Raw genomic sequence first — 27,712 nt, 5'->3', positions numbered from 1 at the left:
TACTTTAAATCGATGGTTAGTCTTTAATAGGGTAGATTCATGATTTAACACATTGGGTTTGAATCGATATTCCTTGCCAGCCTCGGGAGGTTCTTGTGATAAAAGGTCGTCTAATTAGTCTCCTCCAAAAATCACCTAAAATATTGTTATCACTTTTAAAATGTGTTGTTTCAGCTGTAATTTGTGTGAAATATGTTTGAACAGTTGTTGGTGTAACCCTAGTGAAACAGAGTTAAATAATTATTTATGTTACTGATTTGAACAGTATAATCTAACTATTTACATAGTCTTAAGTACATAGTCTACAAGTAAAATAATAAACACAATAAATTGGTGTAACTAAATTTAGTTTCGATTATACTGTTCAAGTCCATATTATAAATAATTATTATAACTCTGGGGTTACATTGGACTGAAAATTGAACACAACTTTTTGGTAAAAGTTTTACACAATCTTGGGTTGAAGAGCATTGTTAGAGCGTACGCTCAGTAACAACATTTCTAATGAAGCCACGCATGCTGTTCATGCTTGTCATACCTTTTCACTTGCAGTTCTTTAGAAAACCCCAAATTCTTGCTTTAAAAGCATTTTTATGATTGTATAGTAGCTGTAAATCTCACAGTATGTTTCATTTGAAGTCTTATCTCTTTTCCAGAGCAAATATCAAAACATCCTGAAAGTCATGTTTACTTAAGCAAAACGACTTCGGTTTTATTTCTGTTTTATTTCATTTTCTCCAGAAAACAAGACTTCAAACATTTTTACACTGAATGACAACAACATTCCATCCATAACGTTTTATTATTCACAAACTAATAACAATTATCTGAAGTATTACGTGCATTTAATGTGCTTTATATGCACATAAGATCCCTTTTGTACTTTAACAAATACCTTAATGATAACTTAATTCTCCACAGCATATTATCAGACAATTTTGAATCATTTCCAAGCAATTCTGCATTTGTATTTAAGAATTTTATGCATTTCTCTCCCCTGCTCGAGTGAACTTGGCACAGATGTGTGCATTAAAGGAAGATGTGAACTCTGCTGACAAAATATATTGCACAAAGAAATGATCGGGACTCAGAATGAATACCAAGATGACTCATTCTTGATTGCTTTACTTCATAATTTCTTAGTTTTTTTGCAATCTCCTGTTCTTTAGAGACCTCATTTTAAAGTTAAATTGATATATGTTGTTATATAGTTATTTATTTCAGGTCGTATGCTGTTGTTAACAATAAAAGAATGATGTTACGCATTTGCAGGCCGCAAATAACATTTATACAAATAAAAGATTAGACATTATTCTATTCTATATTATTATACATTAGATATAATGTATAATAGTGACATTTTAACATGTACTAAGTGTCGTGATCTCTAAGTGTGTGTGGAGGTATATTTGATAAATTCCAAATGTCCCCAGAAGTATAGCAATACCAGTAAACCTCATGATGACTTCATGTGCGTGTTTGTGTGTGTGAGTCTGAAAGCAGGCCTGAAGTGCTTTCTCAGTGTGTTATTGTGTTTGCGTGCGTGTCTGGAAGCCCGTCTGAAGGGTTGTGTATGTGTATGTATGTGTGTGTGTGTGTATTTGAGAGAGAGTTTTTCTTCGCGCGAATGTGTGTGTGAGAGAGAGAGCCTGAAAACGTCTAAAGAGTTTTCTCAGTGTGCGCGCGCGTGTGTGTGTGAAGTGTTTTCTCTGTCCTCTTGTTCATTGTGTGTGTTTGTGTTCATCTGATCCTCTGAAACTGATCCTCAGCTCTGCCTCTTCAACTGCAAACGCTCCGTCAGTGCGCGTCCCCGCGGCGCGCTCACAGTCTCCGTTCTCCTCGGTCGCGCGTTTATCAATCACTCTGACGCTCTTCTCTTGATCACTTTTATCGATCTGGGGTTTTACCGAGCCGCAGGTCTGGATCATCTCACGACTCTCGCTTTCGGGACTAAAGACGCGCTGCTGTCGGTGATCCGCTCGCCGAGCCGGACTGTGAGTTTATTATAATCTAATTTAATTTAAAATTAGCTGTTTTCCGTATTTTGTGATTTATATTTTTATTCCCCCCGTTTATTCATGCTTTTGAATTGCATTATGGGAGCTTGATCTTTCTTCCAACAACTTTAAACCTTAAAAAAGTTGAAAGAAAGTAGATTGTATTGTAATTGTTATAGTTTGCAGTGCAGTGCTGTATTGTCTGGGTTGGTGTATTACAATACAAAAACCCTATAATAAACTGCCAGCACATTTTCTGTTATTTATTTCTCTATATATTATAGGCTATTTATTATATGTCAAACTACTAAAATGTCAATAAAGGTCTGTTAAACTGTAGAGTTGAATTTTCAACATCACAAGTCGACATTACCATGCCATAATGCAATTGACTACTGAAAATTACCCCAAAACACTTTATTTTTACAGTGCAGGTCAAATTTATTTAATGTTTGATTATGAAGAGAAGTTCTCCTTAACATTTCATTCATTATTCCTATTTGTTATTGTGAGCCTGGATGAGTCATAAGGGTCATTAAAAATAAAATAAATAAATGCATTCATGTGAAAGCTGAATAAATGCACTCTGCATCGATGTATGGTTTGTTAGGATACAACAGCATTTGTACATTAGAAATACTCAAACTATTGAGCAATTAATAACCTTGTAAGTTGTGCAAATTTATCTCCAAGCAACGCATATTACTAATCTAGATTTAATAATACTAATTATTAAATAGGTATGGTAATTCACTAAATATATTCATTAAACATAATGTTTACTTAATATTCTAATGATTTTTTTTGCATAAATGAAAAAAAGATCATTTTGACTGGATATGTTTAGAAATGAGAGGACAATACCAAAATATGTTGGGTTGTGTTAATCCAGCCTGATCTCAAGAGAAAACGTAAATATTTTGCGTTTTGCCAGTTCAGTGGCTAATTCGTACGAATTCATACGAGTTCAGTCGTACGAAATTGTGCGATTTTTAAAAAGGAGGCGTGGCACCTAACCCCACCCCTAAACCCGTCATTGGGGGATGAGAAAATCGTACTAAATTGTACGAATTAGATCGTACGAAATCATACAAATTAGCCACTAAATTAAAAAGTTATGAATTGCCGTGAGATTGTGTTGGTTAATCCAATGTTGAGTCAAATATGGACAAACCCATTGTTTGGTTGTTATTTTAAATTATATTCAATTCTTTTTTTTAAACTATTAGGTTTGTCCACAGATCCACCATTATTATTTAGAGTCTAATTTTGTAAAAGAATTTTACAAGTAAATTTCATCTTTCAGACTTTTTTGACTGTAGTGGAGAGACAGAAAGAGACAGAGAGAATAAAAAACCTGGCACACTGAATCTCAGTTTATTAGATAAACAAATGAACAGTAATGCGGTTAAACGCCAGACTCTACATGGTTTAATCTAAATAGCTGTAAATATGGGTCTCATTCAATAAGTGTAATGAAATCTTTAATGACCAGTGATGATCAGTTTTAATAGTGTTGTCATAATAACAGAAACTATTGCCATGGTGTGTTATTGTGCTTCTGTGCTATTAAAACCTCCCTCAGTGGACTAAAGTAAATCAGACTGATTGTTAATTGGTAAATAAATGGCAGAAAGTTTTATTCCAGTGCTGTAGCTTTAGGAATGCACATTGAGAAATCTTGTGTTTATAATCTGCATCTAATTTAGTTTTATGTACAGTGGGCTTTTGTACAAGACAGTTTTGTAACTGAATACAGTTTTTCATCACCACATGATTTGCGTTAAGCGTATGCAAAAGAGCCTCCTTTAGAATGCGTTCTATTTGATATTTTGCTTTGATGACATCAGCAGTCACATGATCTGCTCATTTGCATACATTGTAGATGTTGAGTCAAGCATGTAAACAGAAAGATTATATAGTGACAGCTTTATGACTCGCGCCGCCTCTAAATGTTTCTAATTTATGTCTAAAAATATTGCCTGTCATATTTAGACCAGGAGTAATTTGATGACAAATTAAGAGTCTTTATAAGGATTATAGTTTGGCCCTAAAATACTCTTTATTTGGCATTATTCTGAACACAACGTGTTACACATTTGTCACCAATACACGTCATAAATACATAATTATAAGCATGATTAAAAGATATTAAATGTTTTTAGAAAGTGCTCCTCAATTTTGATGCAGTTTCATTTTTACATAATTTTAAAACAATTTTTACATTATTTCACCCATTTTTTGACGTTTCAGTTATTTGAATGGTAAAAATATGTAAACTATGTAAAAAATCTTGCCGCATGTTGGTAGGACAAGGTGTAACTGTAATCTGATTACAAGTATTTTAAAAAGTAGGTTACTCTAATTCAGATATGCCCAAAGTAGGGCCCACGGACAGTATCTGTTCATCTTTGTTAATGTATAAACAAACCAGGAACAGCACATTTATCACAGTGTTTAGCACTAGAAGACTAAAATCCACTATGAATTTACATTGATTGCAATATATATTCGTCTTTGTTAATGTTAATGTATTTATTAAGATGAACAAACCAGGAACAGTGAATTTATTACAGTATTTAGCACTAGAAGACACTATTTAAAGGAGACTATGAATCCAGTGTGATTTTACATTATTACAGTGTCTTTTCTTCTTTGTTAATGTATTCACTAGTATAAACAAACCAGGAACAGTACATCTATTACAGTATTTAGCACTCACAAGACACTATTTTAGGGAGACTATGAATCTACTATGAATTTACATTTATTACAGTTGGCGGTTCATTCCACTGTGGCGATCTCTGAAATAGAGACCAAGCTAATGGAAAATGAATGAATTTACTACAATATCATCTTTGTTAATGTATTTATTTAAATTAACAAACAGGGAACCATATACAGTATTTATTACAGCATCTGTTCATCTTTGTAAATGCATTTACTAGTATAAACAAACAAAGAACATTTACTAGCAAAAAAACCCAGGAACAGTACATCTATTACAGTGTTTAGCACTAGTAGACTAAAATCCACCATGAATTTACATTGATTGATATATATTCATCTTTGGTAATGTTATTGTATTTATTAAGATGAACAAACCAGGAACAGTGAATTTATTACAGTATTTAGCCCTCACTTAACACTATTTGAAGGAGACTATAAATCCAGTATGATTTTACATTATTACAGTTGGCGGTTCATTCCACTGTGGCGATCTCTGAAATAGAGACCAAGCTAAAGGAAAATGAATGATTTTATTACAATATCTATTCATCTTTGTTGATGTATTTATTTTAATAACAAACAAGGAGCCATATACAGTATTTATGACAGCATCTGTTCATCTTTGTTAATGTATAAACAAACCAGGAACAGCACATTTATCAGTGTTTAGCACTAGAAGACTAAAATCCACTATGAATTTACATTGATTGCAATATTTATTCATCTTTGTTAATGTTAGTTAATGTATTTATTAAGATGAACAAACCAGAAACAGTGAATTTATTACAGTATTCAGCACTCACAAGACACTATTTAAAGTAGACTATAAATCCACTATGATTTTACATTATTAAAGTATTGTTGTAAAAAAATAAATGAGTGAAAAAGAGAGAGAACCCAGTCCAGGAGACTCGAAACAAGCAGAATTCCTTTATTGAGACGTGTTGGTTAATCTGCAGTCATACAACGCCTTATAGACGTCCATGTGTCCGCAGAGCCCAGTATCTATTCATTTTTGTTCATGTATTTACAAGTATAAACAAACCAGGAACTGCACATTTATTACAGTATTTAGCACTAGAAGACACCATTTAAAGGAGACTATGAATCCAGTGTGATTTTACATTCATTACAGTGTTTATTCATCTTTGTTAATGTTAGTAAATGTATTTTCTAGCATTTTCTAACAAGCAACCATATATAGGAGTATTTATTACTGTATCCATCTTTGTTAAGGTATTTACTAGTATAAACAAACTAGGAACAGCACATTTATTACAGTATTTAGCACTCACTAGACACTATTTGAAGGAGACTATAAATCCACTATGATTTTACATTTGTTACAGTTGGCGGTTCATTCCGCTGTGGCGGCCTCCGAAATAGAGACTAAGCCAAAATGAATGAATTTAATACAGTGTTTATTATCTTTTTTTAATGTTAATGTGTTTATTAAAATGAACAAACAAGGAACCATACATTTATTACAGTATCTGTTCATCTTTGTTGATGTATTTACTAGCATTAACACACCAGGAACAGGACATTGATTGCAATATTTATTCATCTTTGTTAATGTCAGTAAATGTTTTCATTAGCATAAAACAAGGAACCATATACAGTATTTTTAACAGTATCTGTTCATCTTTGTTAATGTATTTACTAGTGTAAACAAACCTGGAACAGTGTATTTATTACAGTATTTAGCACTAGAAGACACTATTTTAAGGAGGCTATGAATCCTCTATGATTTTGTATGTGTGTGTGTGTGGGGTGAACAATTGTGTGTTGCAGTCTTCTTTGCAGTGGTAAATCCTGCCTGATTACACTGTTTTTAACTGTTTACAGGCCGAGAGTCCTCCAGAGCGCAGCCCGGGGGTGTTGAGCCGCATCGGGAGCTGGCTGTCATGGGGTTGGGGCAGTCCGGCAGCCACTGCAGAAGAGCCCGAAACACAACACCAGGAGGAGGACCTGAGTGAAACCACCCATCAGACAGCTCAGACTGCTGAACCTGCAGACCGAAGCCCTTCCCCAAACCGGAATGACAAGCATCTGAGATCCGCACGTGGCTCTGTGCAGCACATACAGACAAGTCAAAACACAGAACTGGGGCGCGCTGCGAAAAAAAAGAGACGCAGCAAATCATTCGAGAGCCACAAGACCAGCACATCACCCCGAGATCAAATGGGACGGAGGAGGTCAGGAAGGAGGAGGCGGAGCTCTCATGGAGAAAGAGGCGGGACTGAGAATAAATCCACCAATAGGAAAGATTCAGCAACCGGTTTGACAGGTAGCGCGCAGACGGTATGGGCTGACTCGGTTTTTGGGGAGGAGGAAAAATCAGTTCAGGACTCACCTGGAGCAGGTAACTGTGAGGATGTGGTCCGAGCCGAATGGGTGGAAGCACACTTGAGTGATTCTGATTCACACACACTCTCTTTGGGTTTTTCTGGAGGCCCGGATATGGATGAGGAGGGGGTGGTGCGTCTGACGGAGAGCCCAGAGTCCAAACGCAGGAGCATCAAAGTGTCCCACAGCCAGAAGGTCTTTCCTAAAAGAGTGTTTCTGGAGCCAGAGACACCACAACATGAGGATGTGTTTAATAAAGAAACAGCCAGCGGAGGCTCCAGATGGGCCAGACTTGACGATAGAGCCAGGTAAATCTACCTGTTTAACCTGTTTGCTGCTTACAGAAATAACACGGGGGATAGTTTAGGCTGGACTGTAAACACTTTAGCCTTCATTATACTGTCTAAACACTCATGTTGGTTAATGTGTAGCATAAACAAACAACACACTTATTACAGTGTTTATTCCTCGCTGTTAATGTTAGTTCATATAAACAAGTAACAATATATTTATTACAGTATTTATTTATTGTTAATGTTTGTTAATGCATTTATTAGCATGAACAAAGAAGGAACAAGTCATTTATTACAGTATTTATTTATTGTTAATGTTTGTTAATGCATTTATTAGCATGAACAAAGAAGGAACAAGTCATTTATTACAGTATTTAATCATCTTTTTAAATGTTAATGTGTTTATTATAGCATGAACAAACAAGAAATACACACTTATCACAGTATAGAAATAAAGTTATTGATTGGTAATATATGTTAATGCACAGTCCATTAACTAATGTTTACAAGTATTAATTTTGATGTATGATTATTAAATACTATACAAATACTGCTCATTATTAGTTCTTGTTAGTGAATGCATTAACTAATGCTAACTGATGAGTCCTTATTGTAATATGTGGCTGATATTTGTTTATTCAGCCATTACTTGTCATTACTTTTAATTACTCATTACTCGTTTTAGCTAATTCCACTTTTATTAGTGAGCAAATCTAAAATAAATTCTATTTATTATCTAGTTTTTACCATGTTCTTGTGAATTTAATAGTTGGGAACTTCTTTAAGATGTGAAATTACACACAAACCACCCTATAAACATTTACTTTCAGATTTAAAAAGTGATCATGGTTAGACTCTGGAGTGGTTTGTCGATACATGTTTATCAACAAATTTCAGGTCTAAAGTCTCTGAAATAAAGCACCGATATATTATACCTATATTTTTAATTTATATATGTGAGTTCATGGCACTATTTTTGATACCTATAAGCGAGTAAGTGAGAGAAATAATAAGCTATTAGCTTGTTTTTACATTTTCTTGTGAACTTAAAAACTGAGAATGCTAAATTATACAGAACCCCCACCAAAAAACAATCAAACAAGAGACGCCAACGTGTTTAAACAATCAATTAATTTCACTTTCAGATTAAAAAAAAGGGAGCATTGTTTGATGCAGCAGTGGTTTAATATTGTATATGAGTACATCTAAACATTATCAACAACATTTATAGTGTCTAAAATATTATACACAGATATATTTAGATTGATATACTTGACTGTTAGATAAATATTTTATACACCTACTGTATAAAGGACTTCATGTATATAAACTGTTAAATGAGCCCAAAACTAAACCTCTGACTTTAATTAAAATGCTTAAATCTCTTCTTTTATGTATTTTGAGTTATTCATTACTTTTAATATAGTTTTTTGTATCTATTCTGTGTCAACACAATCGCTATAAGCATTATGAGTGTTAATACTGTTTAAACTGAATGTGAGAAAACCATGGCAAAAACAGCATGCGTCATGTTATGAACTATGGTCATTATCAGGTACTTGTCATTCCTCTGGGCTGTAAGCTCATGCATAAAAAAACCTGTTGGTTAATGATCATGACTGTTCAAAGAGCTCTCTGCATTGAAAAGAGGAATCTTCATAACAATTAAGTGGCTGCATTGTTAAATGCCAGTTTTTCTAGATGTCTGCATCTCTGCTCTATTCACCAGCAGTGCATCTAAAGATGAAAACAGTCGCCCTCATAGCAAACAAAAGGGGATAGTATATTTTTAAGACATTCTTTTAAGTGAAAGTGATCAGACAAGAGTCATACCAACAATCCACAGGACTCCTGCATTATTTTATAAGTCTTGTTAAGGTTTGGGTGAGCAACAGATGAAGTCTCTGCTATTTAATCTAAGATAATCTCAGTTATCTTCTGACTGTCTTGCTCTGTCGCAGCTTTGGTATCCAGAGAAAACTTGCGCAAGATTCTAGTTTCATGCTACATTTCTGTACAGGTTTTTTTACAATTATGGAGATATATGTAGACAGAGTTAGGGTTCATTGATTAGACTAACCCTAATACAAATATTAAATTTAATTCATACTATAGTGAAATATATCTTATTTATGCATTATAATATTTTCAGCACTTTGTGAATGAATGTTCCAGTATCCTGTAGTATTAAATATAGTGAGCTGATAAACTGTAATAAATGCTGTAGTATGCTCTAGCTTTTACTACAGTAAACTATGATGCATTGTAGTATAATACGCCCCAGAGTTGTGGAAAGATACAGTATTGGGTCATTTGTTTATATTCCTTTGGTTGTGGTGTTACCATAGCAACAGATAGAATCACCACAACAGATCAATGACTATAGTTGTGTTTCAATAGCAACTGTGGAATCACATCAACAGATCAATTACTATAGTTGTTGTTTTGCCATAGCATTTGTGGAATCACCATAACAGATTTATTACTGTAGTTGTTACCATAGCAACTGTAGAATCGCCACAACAGATTGTTTTATTTACTATAGTTGTTGTGTTTCTATAGCAACTGTAGAATCACCTCAACAGGTTAATTTATTTGCTGTAGTTGTTGTTTTACCATAGTAACTGTAGAACCACCACAACAGAAGAATTACTATAGTTGTGGGGTTACCATAGCAACTGCAGAATCACCACAACAAAATAATTACTATAGTTGTGGGGTTACCATAGCAACTGCAGAATCACCACAACAAAATAATTACTATAGTTGTGGTGTTACCATAGCAACTGTAGAATCCCCACAACAGATTAATTAATATTGTTGATGTGTTACCATAGCAACTGTAGAATCACCACAACAGATTAATTACTATAGTTGATGTGTTACCATAGCAACTGTAAAATCACAACAACAGATCAATTACTATAGTTGTTTTGTTACCATAGCAACTGTAGAGTCTCCATAACAGATTAATTACTATAGTTGTTGTCACCGTAGCAACTGTAGAATCACCACAACAGATTAATTACTATAGTTGTGTTTCCATTGCAACTGTAGAATCACCACAAGAGATTAATTTTTACTATAGTTGTTGTGTTTCCATAGTAACTGTAAAATCACCACAACAGAATAATTGCTGTAGTTGTTGTTACCATAGCAACTGTAGAATCACAACAGAATAATTACTATAGTTGTTGTGTTATCGTAGCAACTGTAGAATCACCACAACAGAATAATTACTATAGTTATACTTCTACTTGTCCTGCAATGCATGTGTTATTCATCTGGCTGATTTAACAAGATGTTAACAAGGAAAGAAAGACCCAATGAGTCAAAAGCTAATGAAGGGAGGTAACTTAATACAGAAGCATTTGACATTTTTTGCATGCTTTTGACCTTTGTTGTTTGTTATTTTGCAGAGTGGAGGGTCCCAGTGTGAAATCCAGCCTTCCGAAAGGCAAAGTCGCAGATAGGATAAATCTGTTTGAGCGAGGAGCGACCAATGCAGTTAGTAGCTCCACAAACCTGCGCCGTCTGGATATTTCTCCAGCTCGAAAAATGCCCAGTCATCTCAAAGACTTTACAGTACAAGCTGGAGCACGGTCCAGTTCTGCACCTCCTAAACAATCGGTTAAAGAGAGAGCCAGGAATTTCAACACAGGAGGGACAGATGAGAAGATTCCACTGCCATCTGGTCATACAGTGAATGAAGGAGCTTTAAAAAAGGCTGCTCGTTTTGACAAATCAACCACTGGAGGTCCTAAGTTTAAATCTAAACCTCATTTAAATATTGATCAAAGAGACTCCAAATCCCATGATGCAACACAAACCAAACCTGCACAGCCAGAGAGCAAAACAGACTCCAGCATAGGGAATAAAGATGCGGATAATGAAAGTTGTTCTCAGGAGACTGTTTTAATGTCTACTGATGAGGTGAAATTGACAACTCGGACAGGGACGCGGTCTAAAAAACGAAGGAATAAAGACACGGGTCAACCACAAAGCCCCATTAGCCAAAACAAACAAGACACTGGTGAACAGAATAACAAGAACAACCCTGAGTCTGATACGGCATCAAAACCTCTTTTAAACATGAAACATCTCACTAAGAGCACTTCTGCAAAAGAGGAGGAGGAGATCGCAAGCAAAAGACCTAAAGTTCCAGTGAAGTTGGAGAAAGCGGCGGAAATAATGCAAAGCACAAAGAAAACATTTGATTTAAAGTCTCCACATGTGGACACAAGGGATCTCAAAGAAATGAAAAGCACAGATTTGAAGGAGCAAACAGATGCCAGTGGCTTTGAAACACAGGTAGGGACCACTGCTTCTGATGGACATCCTCCTACATCCAGGTCCCGAAATGAAAGGACAGAAGTGACGGACACTGAGCCAAAAACTGAAAAGCAACAAAATAATGGCAACAAAAAGCAGCCTGTTGAAGAGAGCTCAGAAGAAGGAGGACTGAGGAACAGAGACATGATTGTAAACACATTGTTTGGGGAATCAGGGAAATCAGATCCATCTGGGACAAAAGAGAAGAAACCATCATCCCCAGAGGACCTGAAAGAGGCCAGCGCTAAAGACTCCTTTGAGCCTGCCAAATGCAGAGTTGCAGCCTCCAGGAATGATGCCATGCGGAACAGAGAGAGTGAGACTGATATGTTGGACTTACCTGAGAAAGACACCATTACGTGTTTGCCGAAAGAGAAAAACACTTCTGAAAATCTCCCAAAATCAGACAAGTCACAAACACCATCGAAAGCAAAAGATGCTTTGATTGAGCCAAGCAATGAAAAACAGCAAAAAGACAATGCGACAGAAACAACTGCGACTCACAAACGCTGTAATGAGGTCAACACGTCAAAGCCAACCGAGCAGAAAGCAGACGGTGGGATTAAATCAAAGACAACCAAACAAGGTAAATCAAAGGACTCCTCAGCTGCGAGGCCCAACGACGCCAGGCAGGAAGACACAACAATCGTGGAAATTCAGAATACAGAAACAAACTCTTCTAATGTTGTGTTGGGTCAGATTGAAAAAGAAAAAGACACTTCTACATGTAGAGCACTGGCAAAACCCACAGACTTATCAAAAACCACTTATCAAAACCAATTGGACAGCATCATTTCAGCTCAGATTACAGCTACAGAAGGAGAAGGTGTGGTAGAGAGCCAATGCGGAAGCAAGGATGCGCAGAAGACATCCAGTAAAAGAGATCTACAAAAGCAAAAAGAAAAGCCTAACACTGAATCTGAAGAGGGAACAGCAGACAAAACTAAGAACAAACCCGCTTGTACAGAAAAGACATTCATAGTGAATGGAGATATGCACTCAGTAGAGACGGAAGATCAGTTGTCTGCCAGTCCAGAACAGTCTGAAGGAAAATTACCTTACTCTAGCAATGAAAATACTGTAATGCCACCCAATGATGGGTCATCAACAGCTAATGGAGCATCCACCAAGCAAGTTACTGAAAAGTGTACCTCTAATTCAGCCTGGTCATCACTGAATGACAATACATCCCTTCCATCAGATTCAGCTAATATAAAGACTTCTCCTCTTGGAACAACATCATCTATTGACAAAACCACACGTCAGAAATCTACACCTAATGACGAGAACAGATCGCCACAAGCCTCAACCAATGAGACCATCTCCACTTCATCTACTTTGACTAATGAAAAGACTATCCCTTCATCAGCTGACATAAACAAGCCTTCACAAGCCTCAGCTAATGAAGAGAACAAAATTCCATTAGAAACCACTAACAAAAACACATCTAATGAAAAGACCACATCTTTACCCGCCTCAGCTAATGAGACTTCCTCCACTTACCCTGCCCCGAGTAATGAAAAAACTCAATCAACATCAGCAACTGAGAGTGGTGTCAAGAGCAAACTAAATTCAGCTAATGACACAACTACACCATCACAAGCTTCAACTAATGAACAGGCCACGCCTCCACCAGCCTCAACTAAAGAAAATACTACACCTCCACCAACTATAACTATTAACAAGACTACACCTCTACCAGCCTTAACTAATGAAACCAGCACAGCCTCACAAGTCTCAACTAAAGAAAAGACCACACCTCCACCAGTCCCAACTAATGAAAAGACCACACCTCCACCAGTCCCAACTAATGAAAAGACCACACCTCCACCAGTCTCAACTAATGAAAAGACCACACCTCCACCAGTCCCAACTAATGAAAAGACCACACCTCCACCAGTCTCAACTAATGAAAAGACCACACCTCCACCAGTCTCAACTAATGAAAAGACCACACCTCCACCAGCTTCAACTAATGAAAAGACCACACCTCCACCAGTCTCAACTAATGAAAAGACCACACCTCCACCAGTCTCAACTAATGAAAAGACCACACCTCCACCAGTCTCAACTAATGAAAAGACCACACCTCCACCAGCTTCAACTAATGAAAAGACCACACCTCCACCAGTCTCAACTAATGAAAAGACCACACCTCCACCAGTCTCAACTAATGAAAAGACCACACCTCCACCAGTCTCAACTAATGAAAAGACCACACCTCCACCAGTCTCAACTAATGAAAAGACCACACCTCCACCAGTCCCATCTAATGAAAAGACCACACCTCCACCAGTCCCAACTAATGAAAAGACCACACCTCCACCAGTCTCAACTAATGAAAAGACCACACCTCCACCAGTCTCAACTAATGAAAAAACCACACCCCCACCAGTCCCAACTAATGAAAAGACAGCACCTCCACCAGCTTCAACTATTGAAAAGACCACACCTCCACCAGTCCCAACTAATGAAAAGACCACACCTCCACCAGTCCCAACTAATGAAAAGACAGCACCTCCACCAGCTTCAACTATTGAAAAGACCACACCTCCACCAGCTTCAACTAATGAAAAGACAGCACCTCCACCAGTCCCATCTAATGAAAAGACCACACCTCCACCAGTCCCAACTAATGAAAAGACCACACCTCCACCAGTCTCAACTAATGAAAAGACCACACCTCCACCAGTCCCAACTAATGAAAAGACCACACCTTCACCAGTCTCAACTAATGAAAAGACCACACCTCCACCAGTCCCAACTAATGAAAAGACAGCACCTCCACCAGCTTCAACTAATGAAAAGACCACACCTCCACCAGCTTCAACTAATGAAAAGACCACACCTCCACCAGTCTCAACTAATGAAAAGACCACACCTCCACCAGTCTCAACTAATGAAAAGACCACACCTCCACCAGTCCCAACTAATGAAAAGACCACACCTCCACCAGTCCCAACTAATGAAAAGACAGCACCTCCACCAGTCCCATCTAATGAAAAGACCACACCTCCACCAGTCCCAACTAATGAAAAGACCACACCTCCACCAGTCTCAACTAATGAAAAGACCACACCTCCACCAGTCCCAACTAATGAAAAGACCACACCTCCACCAGTCTTAACTAATAAAAAGTCCACACCTCCACCAGTCCCAACTAATGAAAAGACCACACCTCCACAAGTCTCAACTAATGAAAAGACAGCACCTCCACCAGTCCCAACTAATGAAAAGACCACACCTCCACCAGTCTCAACTAATGAAAAGACAGCACCTCCACCAGCTTCAACTAATGAAAAGACAGCACCTCCACCAGCTTCAACTAATGAAAAGACCACACCTCCGCCAGCTTTAACTAATGAAAAGACCACACCTCCACCAGTCCCAACTAATGAAAAGACCACACCTCCACCAGTCTCAACTAATGAAAAGACCACACCTCCACCAGTCTCAACTAATGAAAAGACAGCACCTCCACCAGCTTCAACTAATGAAAAGAACACACCTCCATCAGTCTCTGCTAATGAAAAGACCACACCTCCACCAGTCTCAACTAATGAAAAGACCACATCTCCATCAGTCTCAAATAATGAAAAAACCACACCTCCACCAGCTTCAACTAATGAAAGGACCACATCTCCACCAATCTTAACTAATGAAAAGACCACACCTCCCTCAGTCTCAATTAATCAAAAGACCACACCTCCACCAGTCTCCACTAATCAAAAGACCACACCTCCACCAGTCTTAACTAATGAAATCACCATACCTCCACCAGCTTCAACTAATGAAAAGACAGCACCTCCACCAGTCTCTACTAATGAAAAGACCACACCTCCATCAGTCTCTACTAATGAAAAGACCACACCTCCAACAGTCTCAACTAATGAAAATACCACACCTCCACCAGTCTTAACTAATGAAAAGACCACACCTCCACCAGCTTCAACTAATAAAAAGACCACACCTTCACAAGTCTCAATTAATGAAAAGGCCACACCTCCACCAGCTTTAACTAATGAAAAGGCCACACCTCCACCAGCTTCAACTAATGAAAATACCACACCTCCACCGGCTTCAACTAATGAAAAGACCACACCTCCACCAGCTTCAACTAATGAAAATACCACACCTCCACCGGCTTCAACTAATGAAAAGACCACACCTCCACCAGCTTCAACTAATGAAAAGACCACACCTTCACAAGTCTCAATTAATGAAAAGGCCACACCTCCATCAGCTTCAACTAATGAAAAGACCACACCTCTTCAAGATTCAACTAATGAAAAGACCACACCTTCACAAGTCTCAGTTAATGAAAAGGCCACACCTCCATCAGCTTCAACTAAAGAAAAGATCATGCCTCCATCAGTCTTAACCAATGAAAAGGCAACGCCTCCACCATCCTCAGCTAATGAAAACACTCCACCTCCGCCAGCCTCCACCAATGAAAAGACTGCATCTATCCTTGCCTCAGTCAGTAAAAAGAGCAAACCTGCACCAACTTCAACCAAAGAAAAGACCATCTCGCCCTCAGCTTCAACCAATGAAAAGACATCACCTTCTCTATCATCAACCACTGAGTCTAAATCCACATTATTAGATGTAATTCATGAAAAGACCACAACTTTATCAGTCTTAACTAATGAAACAACTACTTCTCCATTAGACAAAGCTAGTAGAAATACAACTAAAGTAGAAACTGAAGAGACCAAATCTTCACCTACACCAGTCGATGAAAAACCCACCCCTGCGAAATCCTCAGCTAAAGAAAATGCTGCACCTTCACCAGTAACCAATCCACCATTCTCCAATGATATGACTAATAACAATGAAAAGACCATGCCACTACCAGCATCATCATCAATTCCACTGGTCTCTACTAAAATGGGGAATACAGCTCCTCCTCCTTTGTCTAAAGGAAAAATCCTCTCATTAGCAGATCATGACAATGAGAAGACCCCACTATCAGTACCCTCAGTCACTGAAAAGACCATACCTTTTCAATCCTTAGGCAAAGAGAAGATCTCCCATACATTGGCTTCAGGCAGTGAGAAATCCCAATCTCCTGCTAGTAAATCTACAGATCCAGCCACAAGAAAAAAGGAATTCATCTCCAAACCCTTTATCCTTCCTCAAATTCCCTTTGCACCTGGCAGGTCCTCTGTACACAGAGACTCTCCGTCTAGCTGGCTTGATGTGGATCTTCCTTTAAGGAAGAAACAGTTACTTCCTGAACCAAAACATAAGCTCAGCTCATCCGTGAGTAAGACCAACCTGGATACATCAGGGGAATTTGACTCAGATGACTTTATTGCAAATGTGAAAAGGCTAGCAATGCCATTCAGCCTCCCCCGACGCAAGCACAACAAACATCGCCTGCAAGCCCCTCCATTTGCAATGCCTGCCATCAGAGAAGACCATTTCGAGAAACCCTTTGACCCAGAGGAGTTCCAGCATGGCTTGAAGAGGAGGAGAGGATTTATTTTGGATGTAGCTCCTGACTCAGTAACCAAGAACCCAGACGCAGAGGTCAAGAACGTGGAAATCAAACCTAAGCGTGAGAGCATTCTCACAAGGTCCTTGATCTTCCAAAGAAATAGGAAGGAGTCTGATAAGGAAGAGGAAGAAAAAGATGAGGGATCAAATGAAATCACAACAGAACCTCAGACTAGGTCTCGTTTGGAGAGGTGCTCCATTGTCAGCATGCTACGCAGCCCCAGCAAAGCAAGACGCACTGAGTTTTTAAGCCCTACTGAGAGTACTTCAAATGGACTGCTGTCCCCTAGTGATGCTTCAGGGTCTTTAACACCTATACAATCACAGCTAACACCAACAACAGAAACACCTGAACAAAACGCAGTAGAGCAAGCTCTTGGTTGCAAGGACTACCTCAGTACTCAGCCTGCTTCTCATGATTCTCTAAAACCCAGCAAGGATGTTGGAATTAAAACAACTTCAAGAGATTCATCAGCCATTGCAATAACAGACATTAACACGTTTCCAGCTCCCAGTGGTACCCAGACTACTTCCCAGGTTGCCCTAAAATCTACTAACACTGACAGACTTTTGAAAATGCCTGACTCTAAAACTAGTTTAGCAGACTCAACAGTCACTATTTTAACAGACTCTGATGCTAGTTGTAACCAGTCTGGTCCCCAAGCTGTACAAAAACCCACTAAACGTGATACACCTGCAATGACACCAGGCTCTAAAACAACTTCAGGAGACCCTAACCTCACTGTATTAGCAGATAGAAGTGATTCCTCTCCTCCTAGTGTTAGCCACCCTATTTCCCAAGTTGTATTGGAACCAACTAAGAATGATGGACTTTCGATGGAGTCTAAAAAACCCAATATAAATGATACACCTGTCTTGATACCTGCCCCCAAAACAGTTTCAGGATACACTAAAGATTCTTTGCATTCTAGTTCTCAGTCTGCACTGAAAGCTACTAAGGACCATGGACCTACTCTGACACCTGAGTTGAAAAGAGCAGACCCTCCTGTCACAATGCTATCAGACACTAATTCACCACTTCTTAACAGTATCCAGACTAGTAGTAATGTTGTTTTGCAACCCGATGGTCCAACTCTGAGTATTGACCAGAAAACAACACCAGCAGTCCCCAGTGTGACTACAGCAGAAAACGCTAGTGCTCCACCACCACTTCCATCTTTTGATGACATCAAGTTGCCCAGTTACCTGGATACATTTCTTCCAAAGGAACCAGGAAAAGATCTGCCATCGAATAAGATCAACTCACTGGTCAGCCATTCCTCATTTACTTATATAATCCACTCACATATCATAGTAAATGCATCAGCTCATTGTTTGACTACTCTTGAGTTCTATGTATATATGTGTTTCTGGGTGATTAGGCAGCTAAAGAAAGTGCTTCCATACCCGGTGTAGTGGATCTCAAAAAGTCTGATGTAGCTGACAGAAAAATATCAGAAGTTCCACCTGCACCTCAAGTTCCTCAAATCCCTCAAGCTGCACCACAGAGGGAACTCCCAAATGTATGTTGTTCACCAGTGTGTATTTAGTTTGTAAACCCGAGTAATCTATGTCTTTTTATTTGCAATCACTCAGCATGCCTGTTTGCTAATGTGTATTTGTACATGACAATGTAAGGGATTTAAAGTCCTAGGGTAAAATCTTTGGATCATGTTTTTGATCGTGTTTGGCTGCTTGGGTAAACATTGGCATTACTCCGCATTACTCTGTTAACGAGTCGTTTTATCTTTTAGATTCCAACTTCTCGTGGAATCCATCGACGTCCTGGAAAGGTTTGTTAACATTTCAAACCCATGACCAGAGAATTGGCAGAAATAAAAAATAGCAATCCATGTTCTATTTGCTCAACATGAGCCAAGTTTTTGGCATTTCATTCATGTTTTAAATATGTTGGTAAATGCATCAGATGCAACCTGTTGTACCAGTCTAACATTAGAACAGAGCCTCTGATTTAGACACTCCATAAAGTTCTTGCATCATTAAATCTGTTTATTTGCTCACCAGATCGTGATATTTGAGCACCATCAGTTCAACGGACAGTCCTTTGAGTTTTACAGGGACCAACCTGATGCTACACACATGCCTCTGTCCACTGTCATATCCATCAAAGTGGTTAGAGGATGGTAAGCAGCATCTGTGGAGATCAGATTCTCAATTCATGATGTGTGCATTTCGGTAGATTTGATTGAACTGCATTTTGGCCTGTTGTAGCTGGATATTGTATGAGAAACCAGGATTTGAAGGACGATCCATTCCGCTGGAAGAGGAAGGCATTATTGAACTGCCCAATCAATGGGCAGAAGAAGGGGAAGAAATCTCTGCCCCTGTGGTCATTGGCTCGATTCGACTGGCTGTCAAAGTAAGTGAATGGATTTTAAATATTTAAAGGCTGGGATATACACCAAGCCAATGGTCCCCCATGTTTAATCTGCCATACTAGTTTTAATGGTGTTTTCCAGTCATCACCTCTCCTCATGTTTATATTTGCGGCTTTATGGGCCAACTGAGGTGAACCGATTTTGCATTGAATCTAAGGGTGCTTTCACACTAGCACTATTGGTTCGCACCCGGGTTTGTTTGACATCAGAGTACGGTACTTTTAGCTAGTGTGAACATGTCTTCTAAACTCTGGTGCACACCCACAAACTATACCCAAGTCCGCCTGAAAGAGGTGGTCTGGGGTACGGTTCATGTGAACTCTGGTCCGGTTAACTTCTAGTATAAATGCAAATCGTACCAAATAGTGGAAGTGAACCGCCAACTGTACAACAAACTATCGTTTTCATAACGTTCATTCGTGTGTGTGTGTGTATCATGTACTGTACCTTGCTGACAAGCGTGACTCAGCCAGGGCAAACACAGTGATAATGTCTGCTTGTCTCCTCTAAAAACAGCTTCTGCAGACATTGCGTGATGTTATGAATAATTATAATAATTTTGCGGCAGATGGCCACGAGTCGCTTTCTGTATGTCCAAAACCAAAAGGTTCAGTAACAGTGAAACAACCGCAATGTGCGCAATGCAAATGTCTTTTCATTTTGGCGCTCTGCTTTTGTGTCCGTCACCTAGCAACAGCCATACACAAAACAGCAGCTTGATGACGCAAGCATATCGGGCTTCAGAAGGTAAAAAGACAGTGTGAACACAAACCAACGAGAAGGTGGAAGGGGGGGACATTCGAACTTGGGTACAGTCCAGGGAATTAAAGCATCCTAAGATTTTCAAAATTTTCCAAAAATCACAATTTTCTTTTAAATCTATTCTGAGCTTAGTTTGTAACAGTAGATGGCGCTCTAGCCTAGTTTTTAACAGCAGACAGTGCTCTAGGCTAGTTTTTAACAGCAGACAGTTCTCTAGGCTAGTTTTTAACAGCAGACAGCGCTCTAGGCTAGTTTTTAACAGTAGACAGCTCTCTATGCTAGTTTTTAACAGCAGACAGCGCTCTAGGCTAGTTTTTAACAGTAGACAGCTCTCTAGGCTAGTTTTTAACAGCAGACAGCTCTCTATGCTAGTTTTTAACAGTAGACAGCTCTCTAGGCTAGTTTCTAACAGCAGACAGCTCTCTAGGCTAGTTTTTAACAGCAGACAGTTCTCTAGGCTAGTTTTTAACAGCAGACAGTTCTCTAGGCTAGTTTTTAACATCAGACAGCTCTCTAGGCTAGTTTTTAACAGCAGACAGCGCTCTAGGCTAGTTTTTAACAGCAGACAGTTCTCTAGGCTAGTTTTTAACAGCAGACAGCTCTCTAGGCTAGTTTTTAACAGTAGACAGCTCTCTATGCTAGTTTTTAACAGCAGACAGTTCTCTAGGCTAGTTTTTAACAGCAGACAGCTCTCTAGGCTAGTTTTTAACAGTAGACAGCTCTCTATGCTAGTTTTTAACAGCAGACAGCGCTCTAGGCTAGTTTTTAACAGTAGACAGCTCTCTAGGCTAGTTTTTAACAGCAGACAGCTCTCTATGCTAGTTTTTAACAGTAGACAGCTCTCTAGGCTAGTTTCTAACAGCAGACAGCTCTCTAGGCTAGTTTTTAACAGCAGACAGTTCTCTAGGCTAGTTTTTAACAGCAGACAGTTCTCTAGGCTAGTTTTTAACATCAGACAGCTCTCTAGGCTAGTTTTTAACATCAGACAGTTCTCTAGGCTAGTTTTTAACAGCAGACAGCGCTCTAGGCTAGTTTTTAACAGCAGACAGTTCTCTAGGCTAGTTTTTAACAGCAGACAGCTCTCTAGGCTAGTTTTTAACAGTAGACAGCTCTCTATGCTAGTTTTTAACAGCAGACAGTTCTCTAGGCTAGTTTTTAACAGCAGACAGCTCTCTAGGCTAGTTTTTAACAGTAGACAGCTCTCTATGCTAGTTTTTAACAGCAGACAGCGCTCTAGGCTAGTTTTTAACAGTAGACAGCTCTCTAGGCTAGTTTTTAACAGCAGACAGCTCTCTAGGCTAGTTTTTAACAGTAGACAGCTCTCTATGCTAGTTTTTAACAGTAGACAGCTCTCTATGCTAGTTTTTAATAGTAGACAGCTCTCTAGGCTAGTTTTTAACAGTAGACAGCTCTCTATGCTAGTTTTTAACAGCAGACAGCTCTTTAGGTTAGTTTTTGTTATACACTCAAATGTCCACTAGGAAGAGCGCTTCTACTTCAGCATAAAGGCCTAAGTTGCTGCTGTTATCATACAGCAGCATCTGTTGGTAAATCTGAGCTCAGAAATAATTCAGGAGAGAATAGCGATGCATTTTGGAAATCTCAAATAAATGTAGATTGATTAATTTGCCAAACAATTGTAAAACAATGCAGTCGGTTTATATCACCACTAGTTTTTTTGACTTCGACTTGATGTATCCTGGACTTAAGGGCTTAGACACACCAAGCCGGTGGTCAGCCATTGGATTTTGTTGGTCCGGATAGTGTGTTTGGTGTTTCCACACATCGGTTCTTGTCGGGTTAATATCGAAGCTTTTTTTGGGGCTAGTTCAGCATGTAGAATCAGCATCAGTCCGTCAGCTGAAGAGAGCACTCTGATTGGTTGTTCAGCAACGAATCAGAGCACAAGTGTGGCATAGTGAAGTGATGTAGCAAGTGAACAATTCAAGCCAAGAAGGAAGACAAAGGGGCTGTAAGTTTACATTTTACATTTACATTTAGTCATTTAGCAGACGCTTTTATCCAAAGCTCACTACATTTCTCAAATGTTTGTAAACAATATGGATTATAATCTATCAAACACATTTACACAAGCAAATCTCTCTGTGGTGAGTGACAAAATCCGTCGGCTTTCATTAGTTTGGTGTGCTCATGCGTATTTTTTTTGGGTCTAGAATGCGATCCAACGTGAGGCGACAACACAGGTGGGTTTCGTTGGTGTTAGTTTGGTGTCAGCTTGGTGTGTACCGGGTTTAAAAGGCTGTATGTACAATCTAAAAACCCTTGTTATTAGCTCCCCCACTGGCTGATAAGGGAACTGCAGCAGGTTACTTGTGCTGTATGCTGTCATAGGAAGTCAAGGAAGGTCTAGTACATATATACATTTTTAAATTAATTTTGTTTTTCACAGGAGCATTTGATGCACAGAATGTTGTAAATCTAGCATTCTGATTTTTGCTGTATGTGTTATTTAGGACTACGCTACTCCCCGGATAGAGCTGTTCACGGAGCCCGCAGGCCGGGGCCGCAGCTCTGAGTTTGTGGATCACGCAGAAGAAGTGAGCAGCTTCGGTCTTCCTCAGAGCACAGGATCTATTAAAGTCCACAGTGGTCTGTAAGTTAACAAACACACCCTGCTCAGACCTTGAACACTCACTGTTGGGTGTGTGTGTGTGTGTGTGTTTGTGTGTGTGTGTGTGTGTGTGAAGGTCAAAACAAAGCTCTTGATTAAAGAATTAGAGAAATGTGTGTTATGATTCATTCTTTTGATTAACTCGCAGATTGTGCTGCTTTAGTTAAAAACCCTTTAGTGAGATTTGTGTTCCTAAAATGTAAATGCTCAGTTTTCTGTACAGCTGTGGGTGTTTTGAGAGTGCCAGTGTTGTGAAGGTCGCTTTGAAAACAAACCCGAGATTCCTGATGATTCATGTGTGTGTTATGCATTATGAGTGTGTTTGAGTCAGAGGCTTCACTCACTCACTCACACACACCGCATAAACAGCATCAGAAGCATGTAATACAGGACAAAATTGTAACTCTGATGCGTTTAGCATTGCTTTAAACTGAGAGAAAAGGAGAAGACTGATTTAAGTTTTTATTGAATTGATGTTTTAGGAAATCAAAATTTAGGAGTCAAAAATAAGTGAGGTTTGAGTTCTGTGATTGGCTGCTTGATGACTGACAGTTTATTTTGGGCTCTGTGATTGGCCAGATGATGATTGACAGCTTGTTTTAGACTCTGTAATTGGCTGCTTGATGATTGCCTGCTGGTTTGAGCTCTGTGATTGGCTGGTTGATGATTGACAGCTAGTTTTGAGCTTTGTGATTGGCTGCTTGATGATTGACAGATGGTTTGAGTTCTGTAATTGGCTGCTTGATGATTGACTGTTGGTGTTGAGCTCTGTGACTGGCAGCTTGGTGATTGACAGTTAAATTTGAGCTCTGTGATTGGGTGTTTGATGACTGACGGCTGGTTTGAGCTCTGTGATTGGGTGTTTAATGACCGACGGCTGGTTTGAGCTCTGTGATTGGCTGCTTGATGATTGACAGCTGGTTTTGAGCTCTGCGATTGGTCTAATAAAGAATGACTGTGTTTTCTGGTCTACAGGTGGCTGGTTTACAGTGATCCGGGTTTCCAGGGTCTGCTGGCGGTTCTGGAGGCTGGAGAATATCCTTTTCCAGAGGACTGGGGTTTCCCAGCTCCAGCCGTGGGCTCTCTGAGGCCTCTGCGCATGGTAGACACTCACATAAAATTAAAATACATATTCACAAACACACAATTTACATAATATTCATATATGGTTTTCAAATATGTCCTTCTGCTTGCATAGATGAGATGAGTTAGTCTCTCCAGTCTAATAGTGTCTAGTGTGTGATTGTTGTAATTGTCTAGTGTGTAACAGCACAACACATACTCGTAATAGACAAATACACGTCATTAAAGATGTGTATACAAATAATCTTGAATTGAATTGTTAATCTGCTTTATTTCCAGGGCTGTCTGAAGGTGGAGAAGCCGAACGCAGTGAAGGTTTGTTGAATTTCCTTTAATTTCTCTCGTTTCTTCGCCAGATTTACACTAACTAGACTCTTTCCATATCATTTCTCTCAGGCTGTTTTGTACGAAAAGGCTGGTTTTAAGGGCCGATGTGTGGAGGTGCAGGGAGACCTGTTTTCCTGCACAGAAACAGACACAAATAATTCAGAAAATCACGGATTAAATGGTGTGGAGTCACTGAAGATCCTCGGAGGCCTGTGAGTGCTGAAAACTGCACTGCAAAAACACTACAAATATATTAAAAAACCATGTGGAATTATTTAAAGGAAATGAAAGATAATTATATTAAAATATGTCTTAGAAAACAATACTTATTATGTGTATTAGATCAAGAAGGAAAATTACGTTTGGTATTGAAAATGGTATTTAATCTTGTTTTTTGGGGCAGAAATGCGTCTAAGGATGCTCTCACACCTACACTTTTGTTTGGGAACCTGTCTCGTTTGCCCAGTTAGCGCGGTTCGTTTGACATATGTGAAACCTCCAATCGCTCTCGGATCCGCGCCAAATCAATCGCTATGAGATCGTTTGAATGAGGTGGTATCGTTTTGATTGAAACGAACTGTGGAGTGGATCGATTGCAGTGAGAAAGCGATCCGATCCGAGCGCGGTTATATCAGTGTTTTATGGATGTGTAATAGGCTTACGGCTATATGAGGAGAGAATTATGAGTATGGCGGGAAGTTTCGCGAGTCTCCCGGATTCCCGCAAACGAGTGATGATCTCCCGGTAATCTCGCGTCTCCCTCCCGGTCCTCAAATAGGCTTCGTCGGGCACCCTTCTCACCCCTCCCCACCGCATCTCTCCTCACTCTTCAGACACGTCGCGCGCACTTTGTCAAACACCACCAAACTACCCTGACACTCTGACCAATGTGAGGAGAGTTTACTCGCACGTGACTTGTTGTAGCTCTTCTGGTCTGTTTAGAAACTTTGCAGTGTGAAAGCGAACCGCTCCAAGAGCAAAGAGCAACAATGTAACAATTGTAATCTCTGTTTCGGGACAACTGAATCGATTCACAGGTGTGAAAGCAGCCTAAGATAAGTCTTAAAATATTCTAGTTTTCCCTTTTAATTCCATTTTGCATACAGTAAGATAATTCCATTTTTAGATTCTAGTTTAGAAATATTTTTAGAAAATTAGACTTTCTATTTACATTTAACTTTATTTGATTTGATTAGTCTTATTTTATGGGACGAAGATAAGCATAAATTTGAATTAAAAATAATAAATTAGTGTGTTAAAAGAAGAACTGAAATATAACAAACAGAAAGTACTCTAGGTTTTACTTTGACATTTTTTTCATGCATTTATTCAGAGACAGATCTTTTATTTTCTGTTCCTATTATTAAAGTTAGTGCATCTTGATTTGAAAACGTTTAGACCGATTGGAAAACAGGACAAATATACTGAATGAGTAAATCATTTTTCTGTGTGGTGTATTGGCTGAACACTATGGTCAGCATGTGTGTAAGCGCATGTGTATCTCTCTGCTGTTTTCAGGTGGGTGGGATACGAGCACGAGGGTTTCGATGGACAGCAGTTCATTCTGGAGGAAGGAGAATATTTAGACTGGAGCGACTGGTGCGGGACAAGCCAGAAACTGCTCTCGCTGCGGCCGCTGCTGATGGTGAGGCTTTAACCAGATTTCACTTATTTCATTTTCAAGTCAAGTTCATGAATGGGATATAATACAGAAACATTTTAATTTCTTTAAAATCTCAAAGAAAATCTATATAAAGTCCATTATTTACTGCAAAATCCTCAACAAGATTTTACTTTCATTGTTTGCTTCATTTTCTTGTTAGCTTCTTTAATGGTATATAGCAAGGTAACATTTTAACTAGGTTAAAATCTAAAAACAAATGTTTTAATCTGTAAAATAAAAAAATTATCTGCTACAGAAACCTCAATAGGATTTTAATTATTTAATTTTCAAGGCAAGTTGAAGGGTATATAGGAAATTAACATTTTAATTAGGTTAAAGTCTAAAAAAAAAAGAATTATCTATTAAAAACCCATTATTTACTACAAAAAACCCAACGAGAATCCCTTTATATTATTTGTTATTTCATTTTCAAGTCAAGTTCATTAACGGTATATAGCAAGGTAACATTTTAATTAGGTTAAAATCTAAAAAAAAAATGTCTATAATCTATAAAAACAATCCATTATTTAATACAGAATTTAAGAATGAGCATATTAATGAACGGTATATAACAAAGTAACATTTTAATTAAGTCCAAATTATTGCATCACATTATTTTCTTTTCAAACTAAAAGAAACACAGCAACAAATTTGTAGTTACTTTATTGTTTTAATAGTAATCAAGGAAGTAAGTGATAACCGGTTTATAACACAGTTTAATTAGGTTGAAATCTGAAAATATGTATAGTTTTCATTTATAATAAAATCCATAATTTTCATAAAATAAAAGGTTGCTTTTTTCTTAATAATAAGCAAGCAAGTAATGTACATTTATTTAGCCTGTTTATTGTGTATTGCCATAATGCATTTTCTGTACAGGCCAGTAGATCATATTAAATTCATGAATATTTTAATCTTAAATGTTATCATCACTTTTCATTTGATTTTCAACAAAATTATACAACAAAATAACAGAAAACAAAATTATGTAATAAATATGGCAAATAAATAAAAGAATATCACTAATTTAACCACATTGACTTAAGTAGTGACATAAAGCTGGTAAAGAAGTAATAAACCTTAACCCAACCCTGAGTTTTCCTATAGGAGTGATTAATCCTGCAGAAAAGCTCTGGATAATTGGTGCAGTTTTGCACATTTCTGATCTCCAGTAAACACAGTTCAGCCGAACATGTTACGCAACATCCATCATTGCATACCTGCAGTGTTTACGAGCTCTGGACGAACAATACCAGGAAATACCAGCAGCCGATCCGCGCCAAACGCCTCGCCAGCAGCTTTCTAATTCAACCTAAAATACATTGAATGGTTTGTTTTGCAGGATTCTTCTCCTCCTCATGTGAAGATGTTTAGTGAGCTGGATTTCTCAGAGCGCGGTGTCAGTATCGACCTCCTGGAGCCGCTGGAAAACTTCGCTAACACACACTACGGCACTCAGACCCGCTCCATCGAGGTCCTGGCCGGAGTGTGAGTCTTTTTTAGTCATCATATATTCAGTATAGATGTAAAAACTCATTTATTTTCTCTATAGACACTATATTCAAGGTTAAAAACTACATTACCCATGATGCTGTGCTAAAAGTCGACCAATCAGGGAGTGGGAGTTTAGTTAAGTGTGTCCA

The 27,712-nt window shown here is 38.5% G+C and overlaps 1 protein-coding gene and 2 long non-coding RNA genes across 5 annotated transcripts in view; 1 reads left to right on the top strand and 2 right to left on the bottom strand.

Moving 5' to 3' along the window:
• LOC148679883 (uncharacterized) overlaps positions 1–27,712 on the bottom strand; it is a 759,583-nt gene that overhangs the window by 289,620 nt on the left and 442,251 nt on the right. The window lies entirely within an intron of this gene.
• Positions 1–27,712, top strand: part of crybg1b (crystallin beta-gamma domain containing 1b) — a 38,746-nt gene that overhangs the window by 2,137 nt on the left and 8,897 nt on the right. For 2 of the 3 annotated variants that reach the window (XM_087247724.2, XM_087247726.2), the window contains 12 exons: positions 6,576–7,384; positions 10,789–18,472; positions 18,586–18,726; positions 18,958–18,996; positions 19,229–19,347; positions 19,436–19,583; positions 22,839–22,978; positions 23,972–24,098; positions 24,359–24,394; positions 24,476–24,618; positions 25,925–26,051; positions 27,412–27,557. In XM_087247724.2, coding sequence (XP_087103850.2) covers positions 6,576–7,384; positions 10,789–18,472; positions 18,586–18,726; positions 18,958–18,996; positions 19,229–19,347; positions 19,436–19,583; positions 22,839–22,978; positions 23,972–24,098; positions 24,359–24,394; positions 24,476–24,618; positions 25,925–26,051; positions 27,412–27,557 — 9,659 coding nt within the window. Of the gene's footprint in view, positions 1–1,823; positions 1,995–6,575; positions 7,385–10,788; positions 18,473–18,585; positions 18,727–18,957; positions 18,997–19,228; positions 19,348–19,435; positions 19,584–22,838; positions 22,979–23,971; positions 24,099–24,358; positions 24,395–24,475; positions 24,619–25,924; positions 26,052–27,411; positions 27,558–27,712 lie in introns of those variants that run through there. The other variant, XM_087247725.2, reaches the window with a different exon arrangement.
• Positions 8,843–12,590, bottom strand: LOC148679887 (uncharacterized). Its single transcript, XR_015942148.1, has 4 exons — positions 10,347–12,590; positions 10,131–10,237; positions 9,802–10,075; positions 8,843–9,749 (listed from the first exon to the last, which is right to left on the bottom strand). It is a non-coding gene; the product is annotated as an uncharacterized LOC148679887 (long non-coding RNA).

The sequence above is a fragment of the Danio rerio genome, chromosome 4 (genome assembly GCF_052040795.2).
Source record: "Danio rerio strain M-AB ecotype USA chromosome 4, GRCz13ab, whole genome shotgun sequence".
Classification (NCBI taxonomy): Eukaryota; Metazoa; Chordata; class Actinopteri; order Cypriniformes; family Danionidae; genus Danio; species Danio rerio.
Note: the sequence above shows the minus strand (reverse complement) of the source record. Positions and strands in the feature narration are given on the sequence as shown.